This window comes from Erpetoichthys calabaricus, chromosome 9, assembly GCF_900747795.2.
Source record: "Erpetoichthys calabaricus chromosome 9, fErpCal1.3, whole genome shotgun sequence".
In the NCBI taxonomy this organism is placed as follows: Eukaryota; Metazoa; Chordata; class Cladistia; order Polypteriformes; family Polypteridae; genus Erpetoichthys; species Erpetoichthys calabaricus.
In genome coordinates this window covers 73,945,182-73,960,252 of record NC_041402.2, presented here as the reverse complement: position 1 = coordinate 73,960,252, position 15,071 = coordinate 73,945,182, and the positions used below count along the sequence as shown (strand labels likewise).

The 15,071-nt window shown below is 38.6% G+C and overlaps 1 protein-coding gene across 1 annotated transcript in view; it reads left to right on the top strand.

Moving 5' to 3' along the window:
• The first annotated feature begins 461 nt into the window (after positions 1-461).
• Positions 462-15,071, top strand: part of pabpn1l (PABPN1 like, cytoplasmic) — a 37,430-nt gene continuing 22,820 nt past the window's right edge. The window contains exons 1-2 of the mRNA XM_028809750.2: positions 462-866; positions 3,796-3,922. Coding sequence (XP_028665583.1) covers positions 792-866; positions 3,796-3,922 — 202 coding nt within the window. The 5' untranslated portion in view covers positions 462-791. The remainder of the gene's footprint in view (positions 867-3,795; positions 3,923-15,071) is intronic.

Below are 15,071 nucleotides of genomic sequence, written 5' to 3'. Positions count from 1 at the left end.
AGTTTTAATCAAAAAATAAAATTGGTCTCTTTTAGGTGTATACAAGTAGAGAGATAAGAAGTGTTACAATTACAAACAACTAGTAATTATATTATATCAATTTAAACAAGAACTAACTATAGCTTTTGCTATGGTTCTGTAAATGGAATTAAATCGAATAAGCGAGTGTTGTATTACTGGGATTAAACGTCTTTTTAGTAATATTAAAAGAAGAAGAGAGTGCAAACGTCAAACGCATGTCGCACGTTAAGCTATTCGGTCTGGGCATATCTTCAACAGGCAACACAAGAGGTGTATGTAGGACCTTTAGCACAGCGCTATCTAAATATCTCTTAAGTTTATTTTTTTTAACTTACCATTTAGAAGCCTACGGAAGCGTGCAGCGATAAAGTTTGAAATATTTATTTTTAATGTAACTTTGTGCTAAACTTTCCTTGTTTAATTACATCGCATGTATCAAATTCGAAATACGACATATCTACCATCGACGTCTTACCAATAAAAGCGCATGCGCAACTTCACAATAGCTGTGAGAAAAATCGCTTAATTGCGTGTTTACCTTTAATTAGTACCTTTAAACGTTTCCGGATTACGGTCACTTAATTGAACCGCTAAGGTGTAGGATGTGAAGTCTTTTAAATGATGAGTACGCTTTTGTTTCATTTGCTGGTTGTATGCAAAGGTGGTATATTCAAAGTAAATGTGTATCAGACGTAGTAGTTTGTTAAAATACTACGCTCGCTTTTGTGAAGAGGTTAATCCAGTCAACCGGTATTTTATGTAAACTGGAAATGAGTCGCATGGCAAACGGAAAACTGGAATTCATGAATGGGGAATATGTGAATGATTATGAAGCCGACGACTCCGTGAGTTCCATCGGATGTTCTTTGTTAAATGCAGGGCTAGAAAATTGAGTAGTGTTCGCAAGAGTGCTAGTGTGTATTAATCTGAAACATTTTATAACTACTGCTGTATTATGATTTTTTTTTTAAACTGAATTTTATGCTCCAGGTAATTTAAAGTCTGAAATGTTCCCTTTAGCCTCGACAAGTACGCTTTCTCAAATTTGGGAAGCCGACGACAAACAAGTCGGTTATGTAAATTACACATTCAAAATGGCGCCAGCAGATCAAATTGAATACATTTAGCGACCAGTGATTTAAGCCTAAAATTAAATTAAGCAGGTTTGAAAGTTTAATATTTTATAAAATGATTGTTTAAAATGGTGTTGAGATAGAAAATCTAGAATGCGAACCTGCGGGGATCGACACACCTTGAAACTGTTTTCGTTTATGATCAATAAAATCAAGCTGTAACCTACCAGAGTGAGAGCAGAAACTGGGTTTTCATGAGAACTACTAGCACTGCTCCTCCAGCCTACGATCTATTAATTCGACTTTGAATCGTATAACTTCCGATTTGGTCGGCTTGCAGACTCTAGGCGTCTCGTGTTCTGGACAACCCCTATCATAGATATTTAATAGGTGTCGCAATTCTCATCAGGGCAGGTCCTGCAGACGTCCATATCTATAATGTTAATTGCATGTGTTTTATGTACGTTGAGATGCGTTTATCTCCTCGACCAAATTATGTGGTCGACACTTTAACGAATCCACTCGATTCCTGCCAGACGATCGCCAGTGTCCCAACAGAGCGATTTTGTGTTGTGCGGTTTTAGTTTGTAGGCCTTTTCAGTTAACATGTTGGTGTACTCTTTACTTAATACTGTAATTTAAGCACTACAAACGGCAATATTCAAATTACACCCGTTCTTTAGTCTGGATACCGAGACTCCTACACCAGGCAGCATCAGTTAGTGGTGGTAGGCAAACTCGAACACCTCAACACACTTTAAACTTCAATAAAACACTCCAATTCCCAAAAACCTATACGTCAACATTAAACACAACTGTTTTGAACCCGACATTAAAGAAATCAAAATTTAACTGTCTAATTTTAGGTGCAAGTGATTCTGTATGCTCAATATATCTTGACTCATTCCGAAGTTTCTCTTCGCCCCAATAACCTCCTCACGGTATGCATAGAACTTCGCATATATTGACTTTTTATTAGCCTATCCGTTTATGAAGGGCTAAAATCAAGCTTGATACTTGCATTTTATCGTTTTTGTTTCAAATCGTGTTTTTCTATTTGAAATATTTTGAATCATTAATGCCGATTTCCTAATTTAGCAACTAGTGTCCGCAACCAAGTGAAATAGAAGCCCCACAAATATCCGCTAGAGTGTCTAAGTGCAGCGGGCATACAGTGTGTCTTGTCAGACGTAATTCTGATAATCTGCATGTGCAGCAAGTAACTTGGAAATGGGTGTTTTAATAGTACAAGTACATGCTGCCTTCATTATATCTTCTGTGGACAGTGCCTAATGTCAATGTTATTTTGCTCTGATAATTCAATTCAAGTGCACATTTTTGAATATAAACCAAGTTCCATGTATGATCCATTTTGGAGCAAGTGCAGAGTAACCTTAAATGTTCAAAAATCATTAACCATATCCACTGTTACAACACATTAAAACAAAATTAATCCTAATAGACACAACTGTAATTAAGTCTATCTACCCAAATGCCTTTTATTTTATAAAATTTTTTGGAATTGTTTAAGATTCTTTGCAAATGTAACTGAAAAGGTCTCTTCCTTGCTTTACGTAAGTACTCTAGCCTAATTCCTGGTGTTGACCAGGTTACAAAGTGGAGAAACTAAAAAGCAGTTGCAAACTATTACCAAGCTTTTTTTGAATCCATAAACTTGTATTTATTACATAGCTATTTGTTAGAACTGGGAGGCTTCTTTTACAGCATATAATAATCTTGGTTTTTCCTTATGGTGAAAAGAACCACAAGAAGAAATAAATAACGGAAGACAGTATGGCCCATTCTGGATACCTCAATACCGTAACAAAATTTGTGAGAAAGGATTGGTTCTAGCAAACAATGGGAATAGCCTGAATTTGTTGGTTGAGAGGTATGAGAGTAATCCCTACAAAACTGGCAATGCATCCTGGGCAGACTCCAACCTAGCACCCAAAGCTGCCACAACAGGCTCTGGGTGGAGTTTTTGTAATTAACATTTCGCTTACTCTGATGTGTTTTGTAGTGATGGCTGAGCAAAATTGTTAACCTCCTTTTCATGAAGGGTGGTGGGAGAATTGTATAATACACATGACAGTGGTGATCAGTGCTGTACCATATCAAGCAATACATTTTATTTATATAGTTCCTTTCCTGTGCAATATGAAAATACTTCCATGGGCGGGAAACTTGTGTTGCATAATTTACATGTCATTTATTCTGTTGTTGGCGCACAATATGCAAAATGTGTTTTTTGCTAAAATATTAAATAAATATGGAAAAATTGACACCTCATAAATAAGAAATGCATTCCCAAAATAGTGTTTTTGAAAATTTTTCCCCCATCCACCCAGATGATGATCACATTGTTTGCCATTGTACAGTGTTACTCACCATTGACTTATTTATTTCAAACCTTTCATCTTTGTTCTCCATGAAAACATGAGATTAAAAATCGCTACAAAACATGCAGGGAAGGTAACATACAGTATAAAATATTTTTGGGTGGAGTATTTAGAATTTCTAACATGAGAACCAGCTTTGCTTTCTATAAAGTATAAGGTTTACAGGAAGGAAAAAATGTAATGATTTTTTTTTTTTTCTTTGATGATCCAGGTTATATCATGGGGGATTGACATGTAAAATTAACTTTTGTGTGGATGTGTTTATTAAAATCTATAAAGGCTGTAAATTGTTTTTACAGTTTATTGCTCACCAGGAATTGGAGGCTATTAAAGCCAGGGTACGTGAAATGGAAGAAGAAGCAGAGAGACTAAAAGACGTTCAGTTTGAAACGGAGAAGCACCTGATTATGAGCCCCCAGGCCAGTGGTAATTGCAGTTCTAGACTATCTATTTTAAACTACTGAGACATGTCTTGCAGATCTTAGTCTAATTGTACTGTTTTCCACCCCATCAATGTTTTTAGAAACTCCTCCATAAATTCATTATAAGACCGTAGCTACACATGGTTCTTTAACATTTTGATATGTATCATATGACAAAAATGTGAAAAATGAGCACATTGATTTAACTTCTATAGCAATAGTAATTTTTGTGTAGTTTTGTTTATAAGCAAACGAGGAGAGCCATTTAGATTAGAATTGTGAAGTTTCCATTCTTTAAGTAAAACTACTTATTTCCTTTAGTGCTCAATTTCTAGAAGTTTGGTCATTTACAGCGTTAAAGATTAGAGTGCAGTTAAGCAATTTTTCTGTACCTGGGTAAGGAAATCCTCATTTCCCAGGGTGTTTTTTAAATGCACAAACAATTTTTTTGTTTAAATCAGGATGTCTGGAGTGCTTTACAAAAGGCACAGTAAATCCAAATTCTTGTTCTTCACAAAGTTGGTCTGAAATGCCAATGCTACTTGTTAAATTGTAATAACATAGCATAATTTAGCTATCCGAGGCTACTAAAGCACACTGCCCTCTTGCAACAAGATGTCTATTTTCCGTGTGTATGGAGTTTGTATGTTCACCCCATGTCTGTGTGGTAATCATCGGAGTTGAGACATGCAGGTTAGGTGTACAGGCAATTCTAAACCGGCCCCTTGTGTGATGATGGACTGGCATCCTGTATAGGGATTGTTCCTGCTTTGTGCCTGAAGTTTGCATCCAGTCTTGAAGAAAATTGATTTTTCAAGTCTCTGTGAATTTTTAAAAAGCACAAACTGCAAAGCATGTTATTTGATGTTGGTTTTTTTTCCCCCATTTAAATACTGTCATGCAGTATTCCTGTTCATATTCTGGCATTCTTAACATTCAAGTGGTAGCCAAAATTATACTGTCTTTGTGTGACACACAAGACACAATGCAGACCTTAGAATCTCTGCGAAAACTCAAAACGATCTTGTAATTAGTTGCATATTGAAATTCACTTGTGGTTAACCGCTGTAGCTACTGGAGAGAGGCAAGATGTGTTGGACCTTCTTTATAAAACTTGAGAATTTTTGAGACTTAAATCCAACACTGCCTTGAGACAATAACATGATGTCCACCAGAATGATTTTAAATGTTTGCCTTGTATATGTTTTGTGAAGGTGATTTAAAGTTGGTATGTCTTTATGTAAAATGTGTATCTATTCCAGTTTGTTGAAAAAGATGTTTGAATCATTTATTGCTTCCATCTTTTTTCTCTCTCTCTCTCTCTCTCTCTCTCCCCCACTCACCCCCCCAGTCAGCAAACTGCCACCAACTAATAAAATATTTTCTAGGGGAAACACTGTAGTGTGCACCACAGTAGTAAATTGAATAAGGGGGTTTGAGAAAGTGTAACACTTGTCTGATACTGCCGTAGGCTGATCAAGGAAGTCTAACATTGATTTGACAGGGTTTTTTAAGCCCATATTGGCTGTTAAGAATATGTTTGTGGAAGTGGTGTGCACCATCCCAGACTAATAGTGCTATTTATTTTTTAAATACTATCTTTTACTGAATTACTTGAGCCATCAATTTTAAAGAGAAACAATTTTAACTAAACAGCAAATAAAGGAATATGTATAGAACTGCAGGCAAGGGAAATAGCAGTGTTTTCCACATTTAGATAAAGAAAAGATAAAGATTAGGGCAGTGGCTAGGAACATTAAGGAATCTTATTATGGACTAGCTATACAATGTCTGATCACTTAACCGTGTAAGAGCTACCTGCCTCCTTGATCCTTGCTGCTGAGAGTTCCAAAAGAATGAATAAAAAAAAAAAAAGAAAAAGTGGGCATTAGAGGATTTTCTGTGAAAGGTGAGGGTAACCTTTGCTGCAATTGTCCCTAAAACAAATTGCCTTGGTGGGACAACAGAAGTGAAGAATATGAGAAAGTTGGTAACAAGAATGGAAGTAAGAACTGGACACCAAACTGAAAACCAAGGTAGTCCCCAAACATTTACTTAAATGTGTCGGGTGTGCTCGAGGAGCACTAATGACTAAGGGTCAGAGGTCCATCCCCAGGCACATCGTTTATGTGTGGGTGAAATATAAATGGTGAATAAACCTAAATTGGATTTATTGATTTTGATTTCTTAATACCAAGTAAAAAATGTATTCCATTAAACAAAGAGCAGAGGAAAGATCTTGAAAGTCTTGCAAAACAATGGGCATAAGGTTGATAATGGTTTCCAGCTAGGGGATAGTGTGTGAGAACTTCTACAGAGGGTTGAAAGCAACAGCTGAGGGGAACCACCCTAGTTTTAAAACCAGATCAAGTTTAGGGAAGAGGAATGAATATAAAAGGAGGTTTTTAGAGATTGATTAAATCAGGCCTCTAAATATTCCAAATATTTTACCCATGGTGTGAATATCTGCACTACCCCAGGGCAGAAAAGTAATGGGACCACCTCTACTTTGCAGGGCAGTATTGGTAAAAGCATGTGCCAGGCTAGACAAGGGTCAAGGGGCCTCTCCACCTTCTACCATAGATTAGTGGGCTCGTACTTGAGGAATGAACCCTAAGAACAATACCAGAGAGACTGGGTAGGAACAGACCCTGGGTCCACCGTATTTGACTCCAGTAGTAGCCATTAGGGAAGATCGGCAGATTCGCTTATTTTCGTCTGTGGACACTTAAGTCCCAGGTGCAAGGTTTCCTCCAGTGTCTACTTTTCATCTCAAAACTGTTTAACAATAATTGATACCAAAATGTGAACTGTGGTCTGTTTCATAGACAACTAAACGTTCACTGAAAAAGTGTCACAATCGCTCCCAATCTTTACGCTCTCTAGTAACAAGCTGTATTTTTGGGGGTTGGTTTGGGACTGGATGTAATTTACTGCACATAAAGGACTATTTTTTTTTTGTTAGTTGACAAGAATTACTCACCCACTTACAGTATTCAAACAGGTAAGCTTGCACAGTTAAACATACTCTTTGATACCAATCTATCCACAAGTAGACACGGAGAACATTAGAACAATGTAGATGTGAATGGGACATTCGGTCCAACAAAGCTTACTAGTCCTATCCACTTAATTCTTCTAAAAAACATGTAGAGAAAAGCCAAGCAAAATGACACCTTTTATTGGCTAACTAAAAAGATTACAATATGCAAGCTTTCGAGGCAACTCGGGACCCTTCTTCAGGCATCTTGCTTGTGGTTCTCTGTGTAAAGAAAAATGTCAGTTCTTGTGCAGAATTTACCCTAAAGTGTGTGTCCCTGTGTTCTTGATGAACTCCTTTTTAAAATAAATCTCAATCCACTGTACTAATTTCCTTCATGATTTTTAAATACTTCTCATGTCTCTTCTTAATCATCCTTTGCTTAAGCTGAAAAGGCTCAGCTCTTTTAAAGTTTCTTCCTAATTCATCTCATTTAGCCCTAGAATCTGCCTAATCACTTTTCTCTGTATTTCTTCTGGTGCTGCTATGTCCTGTTTGTAGCTTGGAGACCAAACTTGCACACATTATTCCAGATGTGGCCTTAGCAGTATGTTAAAACTTGAGCATAACCTCCTTGGACTTGTGCTCTACAAATTATGCTATATAACCGAACATTTTTAGCCTCCTTAATGGTTTCTGAACATGGTCTGGAAGTTGATAGTGTAGAGTCCACTAGGACTCCAAAATCCTTCTCATAAGGTGTACTTTAAATTTTCAAACCTTCCATTGTATATTCAAATTGAATATTTTTACTTACTACATCTAGTAATACTTTTACTGCCACAAATCTTCCCAAGCCTGTATGCTGTCCAAGTCCCTCTGTAATGATTTAACAGATTCCAGATTATTTGCCAGTCGTCTGCAAATTTTAACCAGTTTGTTGCTCATATTCTTATCCAAGATGTATATAATGTATAGCAGTGGCCCTAACACTGACCCCTGTGGAACACCTCTTTTAATGTCCGCCAATTCTGATTGGGTTCCTTGCATCATAAACATCTGCTTCCTGTGCCAATTTTGCACCCATCTACAAACACCCTGAACTCCCAATTCTTTTAGTTTGATGCCTAAAATCTCATGTGGCCCCTTGTCAGATGCTTTTTGAAAGTCCAGATAAATATCATATGCTCCACTTTGATCGTATCCTTTTGTTGCTACCTCATAGAATTCCAGCATGTTGGTAAAACATGACCCCCCTCTTCTGAAAACCTGCTGACTGTTCTGTAAAACCCCTGTTCTTTCCATGTGTTGCTCCATCTTATCCTTAATTCGTTACATTAATTTTCCTGTGATGCCTGTTAAGCCGACTGGCCAATAGTTGCTTGGATTGGCCAGATCACCCTTTTTATATAATATTTGCCATTTTCCAGTCCTTCGGAATTACCCCAGTGCACAGTGACTCCCTAAAAATATCTGTCAAGGATGCATATATGTAGTCTTTTTAACCATCTCAAGAACTCCAGGATAAATATCTGGCCCTGGAGGTTAGTTTGATTTCATCTTATTTAATCTAAGCAGTACTTCTCCCTATACAATTTCTAAATCCCTCAATACATTTTCAGTAGTCGCATTTACCGCTGGGAGGTGATTTACTTCATTTGTGAAGACCTTCGAAGAGGGGTCTCCAACATGTCGCTCACGAGCTACCGGTAGCTCGCAAACACTTTCCAAGTAGCTCGCCAAAGGGTTAATGAATCCTACATAAATTTGAAAACTTGATTAGTCAAATTAGGGGTGGGCGATCTTTCCAAAAAATCATATCACGATCCACAATCTGAATTGCAATCTTTTTAATGTGGCATACACTTAAGACAGGGGTGGGCAATGTCAGTCCTGGAGGGCTGCAGTGGCTACAGGTTTTCATTCCAGCCCAATTGCTTAATTAGAAACCAATCTTTGTCAATCTCAGACCTTATTTAATGCTATGGCTTGTTGCTCTGCAATGTAAGGTCTTGTATCTGAGGATAGAATACAAAATTTATTTGAAGCCTAATAAAGGATAATTTTCAGTCTGTCACATTTTCTATTAAGTGTTTTATTAAATCAAACAGTACATGATAAACACACATGGATGTAAATGTAAACAAGCTAGATGGTAAACTGTTGGCTGCTTTGTCATTTGCATCTTACTGCTAATAAGGATCCATTAAAATAGTGAATTCAGCTGTTTAAGATTGAAAAGCAATTAAGGGTGGGGAACCTTAACAAGTGAGACCACTAAAATGAAGCATCAAAATGTCACTTGAGCAATAAGTGCTTCATCAGCAATAATTGACTTCTCATTAAGAAAATAGGTTGGAGCAAAAACCTGCAGCCAGTGTGGCTCACCAGGACTGACATTGCCCACCCCTGACTTAAGAGGATATCTGGACTCAAACTCATCAAGACCTAAGTAACACTTTATTTTAAAATATCAAAGTTGAATTCCGTTGCTTAACTCTGCTTACCTAGCGAACGAGAGAACAACACACCCCAAAGCTGGCGAGTGAATGAGGAGCCCAGTCACAAATCCCCACGCCCCACCCCAGAGAAGTCACAAAATCAACCGGAATGCTCAAACAAATTATTGAAAAACACCCAATCTAAATCTAAGTAGTTCTCTCGTTTAAAGCGGACAGACATAGACATTGGATTTTTATATATTAGTAAACCTTCAAACTAATTTGCAGTTAATCTCAACAGCATTCTTGGCATTTCTGGAGCTTAGTAGAGCCAGATAACTATAAGAATCTTCACCAAGCAGCTCTGAAAATGTCTGCTTTGTTTGGGTCTACATACCTCCTGTGAGTCTGCCTTTTCTTACATGAATACAATGAAATCAAAGTTTAGAACAAGACTGACAGATGAACATTTTAAATGACTCCATAAGAGTGAACCTAAGTGGCAACGCTCCACCATGTAGCTCTCTTGTTGACTCCATGCAGTGCCAGTCATGTCACTAACTAAAAAAACACGTCACACATGCAACTGTACATGTGAATACTCTTGTGAAGTGAAATAGTGATGTAACAAAATGACAAATGAGTACGGAATATCTGTGTATTTTTTAATTGCATTGTTTTGTTTTGACAGCATTCATGTTTTAATTTAATAGTGTGAGATACACTAGAAAATGCATACAGACATACAAAATGCACTTGCAGGTGAACTGAGTATTTTCTGTGATGTTTTAATGCAAAATGTGAGTTGTGGACACCAACATTTTGTAAATGTTCAGGCAAAACAAGCGTATTCATTTTGTAAAATTAGCTCTCGGGGTGGTTGGAGACCCCTGCCTTAGAAAAATGTGAGTATAGAGCATCAGTTATTTCACTGTTTTGTATTTTTTAATTCCAGAAAGAATCTCTTAGGGTTATCTTTCACCTTATCTGCTATATTCCCCTCTGTCTTATAGCCTCCCTAATATCCGTCTTAATGGGCTGCCCTTATGTTGTCAAACGCAGTACAATTCACTTTGGAGTTACTAGTCTTGTATGCCTTTTTATAAAGCTTTTTAATTTTCCTAATTCCAAATTTGGATATGTACCTCCCCTGCATTATATGTAAAGCGTTTTTTTTTTTTTTTTTTTTTTTAAACCTGTTCCCACTGTTCCTAGACTGTCTCATCACTTAAAAGCTTATCACAGTGTATCCTTAGACTTTGGTAAGGCAAATTTTGAGCAGATGTGGCAAAGTTAAACTTAACAATTTTGTGTTTTCATCCGTACTCTTCCAAAACACTGAGAACTGTATTGTATTATATTAAGGTCACTTGATCCTAGTGGTTCAATTACCTCTACACCTTTAATTCTATCCTGATAATTACAAAATACTAAATATAGACAGGCTTCACCCACATTGGTGCTTTAACATGCTGTGTTAAAAAATGGTCACTGATTACTTCAAAAAACTTCTTGTGCTTTATTTGTAAGGTTATCTCAGTTAATATTTGGGTAATTCAAGTCCCCCCTGACTATAATAACCACCCTGTAATATTTAGTATTACTAAAAAGAAATGCATTGAAATTGCTGTCTGCATTGGGCAGTCTTTAACACACTTCTAAAATAAGGCCTTTTTTAAGTAATGTTTTCCAGGCAAAGCCACAGTTCATCACTAAGATGGAGTTCATTGTCAGATTGAAGAGGACTTGCACTTAAATTCCGTTTAACATTTGAACATTGGGTTAGAATTTACATTACTATGCATTTTTATTTTTACACTATTCTATGTGCAGTTCTAAACCTGGCCTGTCCTAAACCCCCTGTCCCTCATACCCTGGTTTAAACAATCCTCGACTAACCTAGTCATATATGTCACCAACATTTTGGTGCCCATCCAGTTCAAATGTAACCTGTCACGCCGGAAGAAGTCCCATCTGTTCCAAAAGGAGTCCCAGTGCCCCATAAACCTATACCCATCTGTCCTGCACCAAAATTTGAGCCACACGTTAAGCTTTCTAATCTCCTCAGTCTTACCTAGACTGGCATGTGACGCAGGTAGAACTTCAAAGAAGACTACAGTAGACCCTTGCAAAGACGCAGTTCAGGGTTCACGGCCTCAGTCGATTTTTTTCCTTAGAACCTAACAGCAGAAACCGCAAATATCTTCTGCAATTTGTATGGCTTTTTTCATGGCAATACTGCACTGTAGAGAGAACAGGAAGCAACCGTAGAGGAAAACACGGCTTGGGATGGTGAAAGTAGCCAATCCAAGAGCGTTGTACTCTACTAGAATTTGAAACTGTAACTCCCAGCACTCCCTGCAGTGGCTCTGATTGGTCTTCTACTGAGGGTGCAGGGGCTGTTGGGGTCAAAGGATGTCGGTGCGGCTTTTAATAAGGGCGCTGGTGACAAATGTTTTTGTAATTTGTGTTTCAAGTTCCTGTCTCTCTGCCTGCCTTCTGTTGGGTTACCTGTACTTATTCGTTTTGTCCTGGATCATTTTGTGGTTGGGGTCTGGATTGTCTGCCATCTGCCTGTGTACATGAGGACTGTAAGTGGATTCATTGCCATTCTGCGAAGAAAGTAGTACTCCTGAACCCGTCCACCTATCTTTACCATTTCAGGAACTACCGGTAGGACTATCTTTACATTCCCATTCAACATGCGGATCTCTGGACTATCTATTTTCATCATTGCATTTCATCCGTTGCCGTTTTTCATGGACTTTACTGTGTGTGTGTTTTTTGTTGGTGCTTTGTTGTATTTAATGTATAATCGCCATAAGGGGAACAGGGGTTGTATCGTTGTTTTCATTACTTTTATTTGCTGTTTGAATACCGGTTTGCTTTGTTTTTGTGTCTGTGCGTGCGGGTTGGGTGCGTCCCTGCAATCTCCACCATAAAAATAAATTTACTGTCTTCTCGATGGTGTGAATCTTAGCGGCACCGAACCGCTGCAGCGTTATTCATTTCTCCTTGCTGCTGATTGACTGCTGCTCTGTGACACATTTCCAGCTGAGTGTTCTTGTGTGTTCTGTTTTGTTCTTCTTAATCCTTAAACCGCCGCAACTGGCTATAGTCGTTTCCCAGTGCCATTTGCCAGCATGTAGGAGCAGAGTATATTCAGCGACGTACATTCATTGAACGCTGCAACCGGCTATGGTCGGTTCCCAGTGCAATTTACCAGCATGCCGGAGCTGATCAGTCAGTGCCGTACATTCGTTGAGCAGCCACCTCATGACCACTGCAGCCTCAATGTCTCTGGGATTGAGCCGCTGTACTGGACTAGCCTGCAAGCATCAGCGTTTACCTCTGTGTGCTTGCGTGCAGTTGGTTCAGTGATTTACTGAATTTTATCAATGGTGTCAGCTGCACCTTGTACATATTGTTCCAGTAGTTTTTTTAAATAGTTTTTACAGTTCATTAGCAGTGTGTAAAATGATCAGTGTTGCAGTAATTGTGATGCTCTTTGCATGAAAAAAGTGTTCCATTAAAATTGCACTTTTTCTTTGTGAATTGTGACGTTTACTTAAAGTGCAGCAAAAAAGTTTTTGGCATCCACGGATGCATTAAACCCCCAAGTATGTGGCAGTTTAAGGGTTAAAGCCCCCAAGATGCCCTCTTAACGCCCTGCACCTAAGTCTTCTGGTAATGAAAACGCACTTGTATGAATTACAGTACATATAGCAGTAACATTGGTGTTTTACATTCTAGCACTGCAGGTGACATAGCAGTACAGTATACAGGTTTACCTTTACGTTTTTTTAGATAATGTATTAAGCTGAGGTTGAAATTAAATTGTTTTGGGGGCATATTTAGGGTTTAAACTATAAAAATAGGCATTTTTTAACCACATCGATAATTTGTGGTTTTTCACAATTCGCGGGTGCTCTAGGAATGTAACACCTGCGAATTTTGGGGGTGTACTGTACCTTGTCAGTTCTGCTCCTCAGCCTTGCACCTAACTTGTTAAATGTGGATTGCAGAATTGACAGACTACCCTTATTTATGTCATTTGTTCCAACATGGACACTCCCTACTGGATCCCCTGCCACTCTGGCAAAGAGCCTGTATCTATCTATCTATCTATTCACCCTTCCAGGGAGGTCTCCCACTTGTGCATCCAAACGGAAACACACAGACAAGGTTCTCTGTTGATTCAACCCCCTTAATGATTGAGTCCCGGACTATCACTACCTCTCTCTGTCTTGGAACTGGTTTTGAGGTGGTTCGTTGGGGCTCCTCATCCCTACCTACCACCTCAATCTTCATGGAAGCTGTTCAGCTACACAAGGACCTGAAAACCGTTTGACACTTCCAATTCTGGTGTTGATGCCTCCGTACAGTGTGCACAATTTACCTTGCACCTTGTGACCATGATCCTGTCTCTACTTGTCTGGTCTAGAATCTCCTCCCGTGCCACCTTTGGGGTACATGCTATATCTCTAAAGGACACCTGGCCAGGTCTGCCATGTAGACTCTGGGGCTGGGAGCCAGGAATGACCAACCATTAAGTACTACTGCTGTACCTATGTTATAACACCTGTACTAAACTTTAACCAGATTATAACTAAACTCGCCGAAGTCCACCATAGCATACGACGGTGTAAGAATAGGAACGGAAAACAGTGAGAAAGGAATTCAGAAATCAAGAAGAAATAATACTTCTTGAAAGACGCAGTGTGCATATAGAATTTCTGGCCAAGCAGGATTACATGTGAAAGTGATGATAGATAAATTGGGCTTTCCGAATTTACGTACTATGGCCATGGCATCCTGATAGTTTTGTTGCATGTATCTTGGACTTCCTGGAAATGTGGACAGCAATATGATCATTTTGCCTACACAAACGTTATTTTCGGCGTTTGCTTGCACTGCGTCTGATAGTTCAACGCGCAGATCTTGTTGTTGTAATCTGAGATAGTTGAGTTGCACACCCTCTGTTTTAACATACGCATCTACAACGTACTGTTGGAATAGTTTGCCGCTGGAGTGCAAAATACTAAAAGCATTCCTCATTGCTAATCTGTATGCGTAAAATTAGCATTGAGTAAGCCTTATTCGCTTGCCGGTTCTTTTATCTGGAACATGTTGTAAATGTTTGTGCCAGCCAATGTCTCTGTAAGGGAATAAAAGTGGGTAAACCATAGGATCGCAATTCATACTGCGCGTGGAAATCTGTTTACAGGAGTTGCCTATGGGATAGATGCAAATGTCGCACCGATGTTGCAGCGATTTTCATGTCGGGGCATTGTATCGTCGTAAATCCTGCCAAGGGTTTTCCTTGAAAACCATTCATACGGATGCTGTTGGACTGGACTGAGCGATTTCATGCATGTGTTTGTATGATTTAGTGAAGGGGTTGATGGTTCTGAGCATGGAATCTAGCTGGAGAAGTACATTTTTGCTGCATGCAGAATTTGCTTTATTTTGTAAGCGTACTTTAGTAGCTTGCGCTGTGTCAAAAACATACAACTGTCCATATCCTGGAGAGGTAGAAGTGTTGGCGTATAGTGGAGAGATTTGGTGATAAATTTGCCCGTGTATTTTAAAACCGTATGGTCCGTGGCCAGGAGGTTGAGTGATCTGTGCACCCATGGAAGCAAATGCTAGAGAAGAGTTGTATTCTCGAATGTGTTTACGATAATTTTTAGCTTCTGATGTTTGCTGTGTAAGAAGCTGTTGTAAAGACA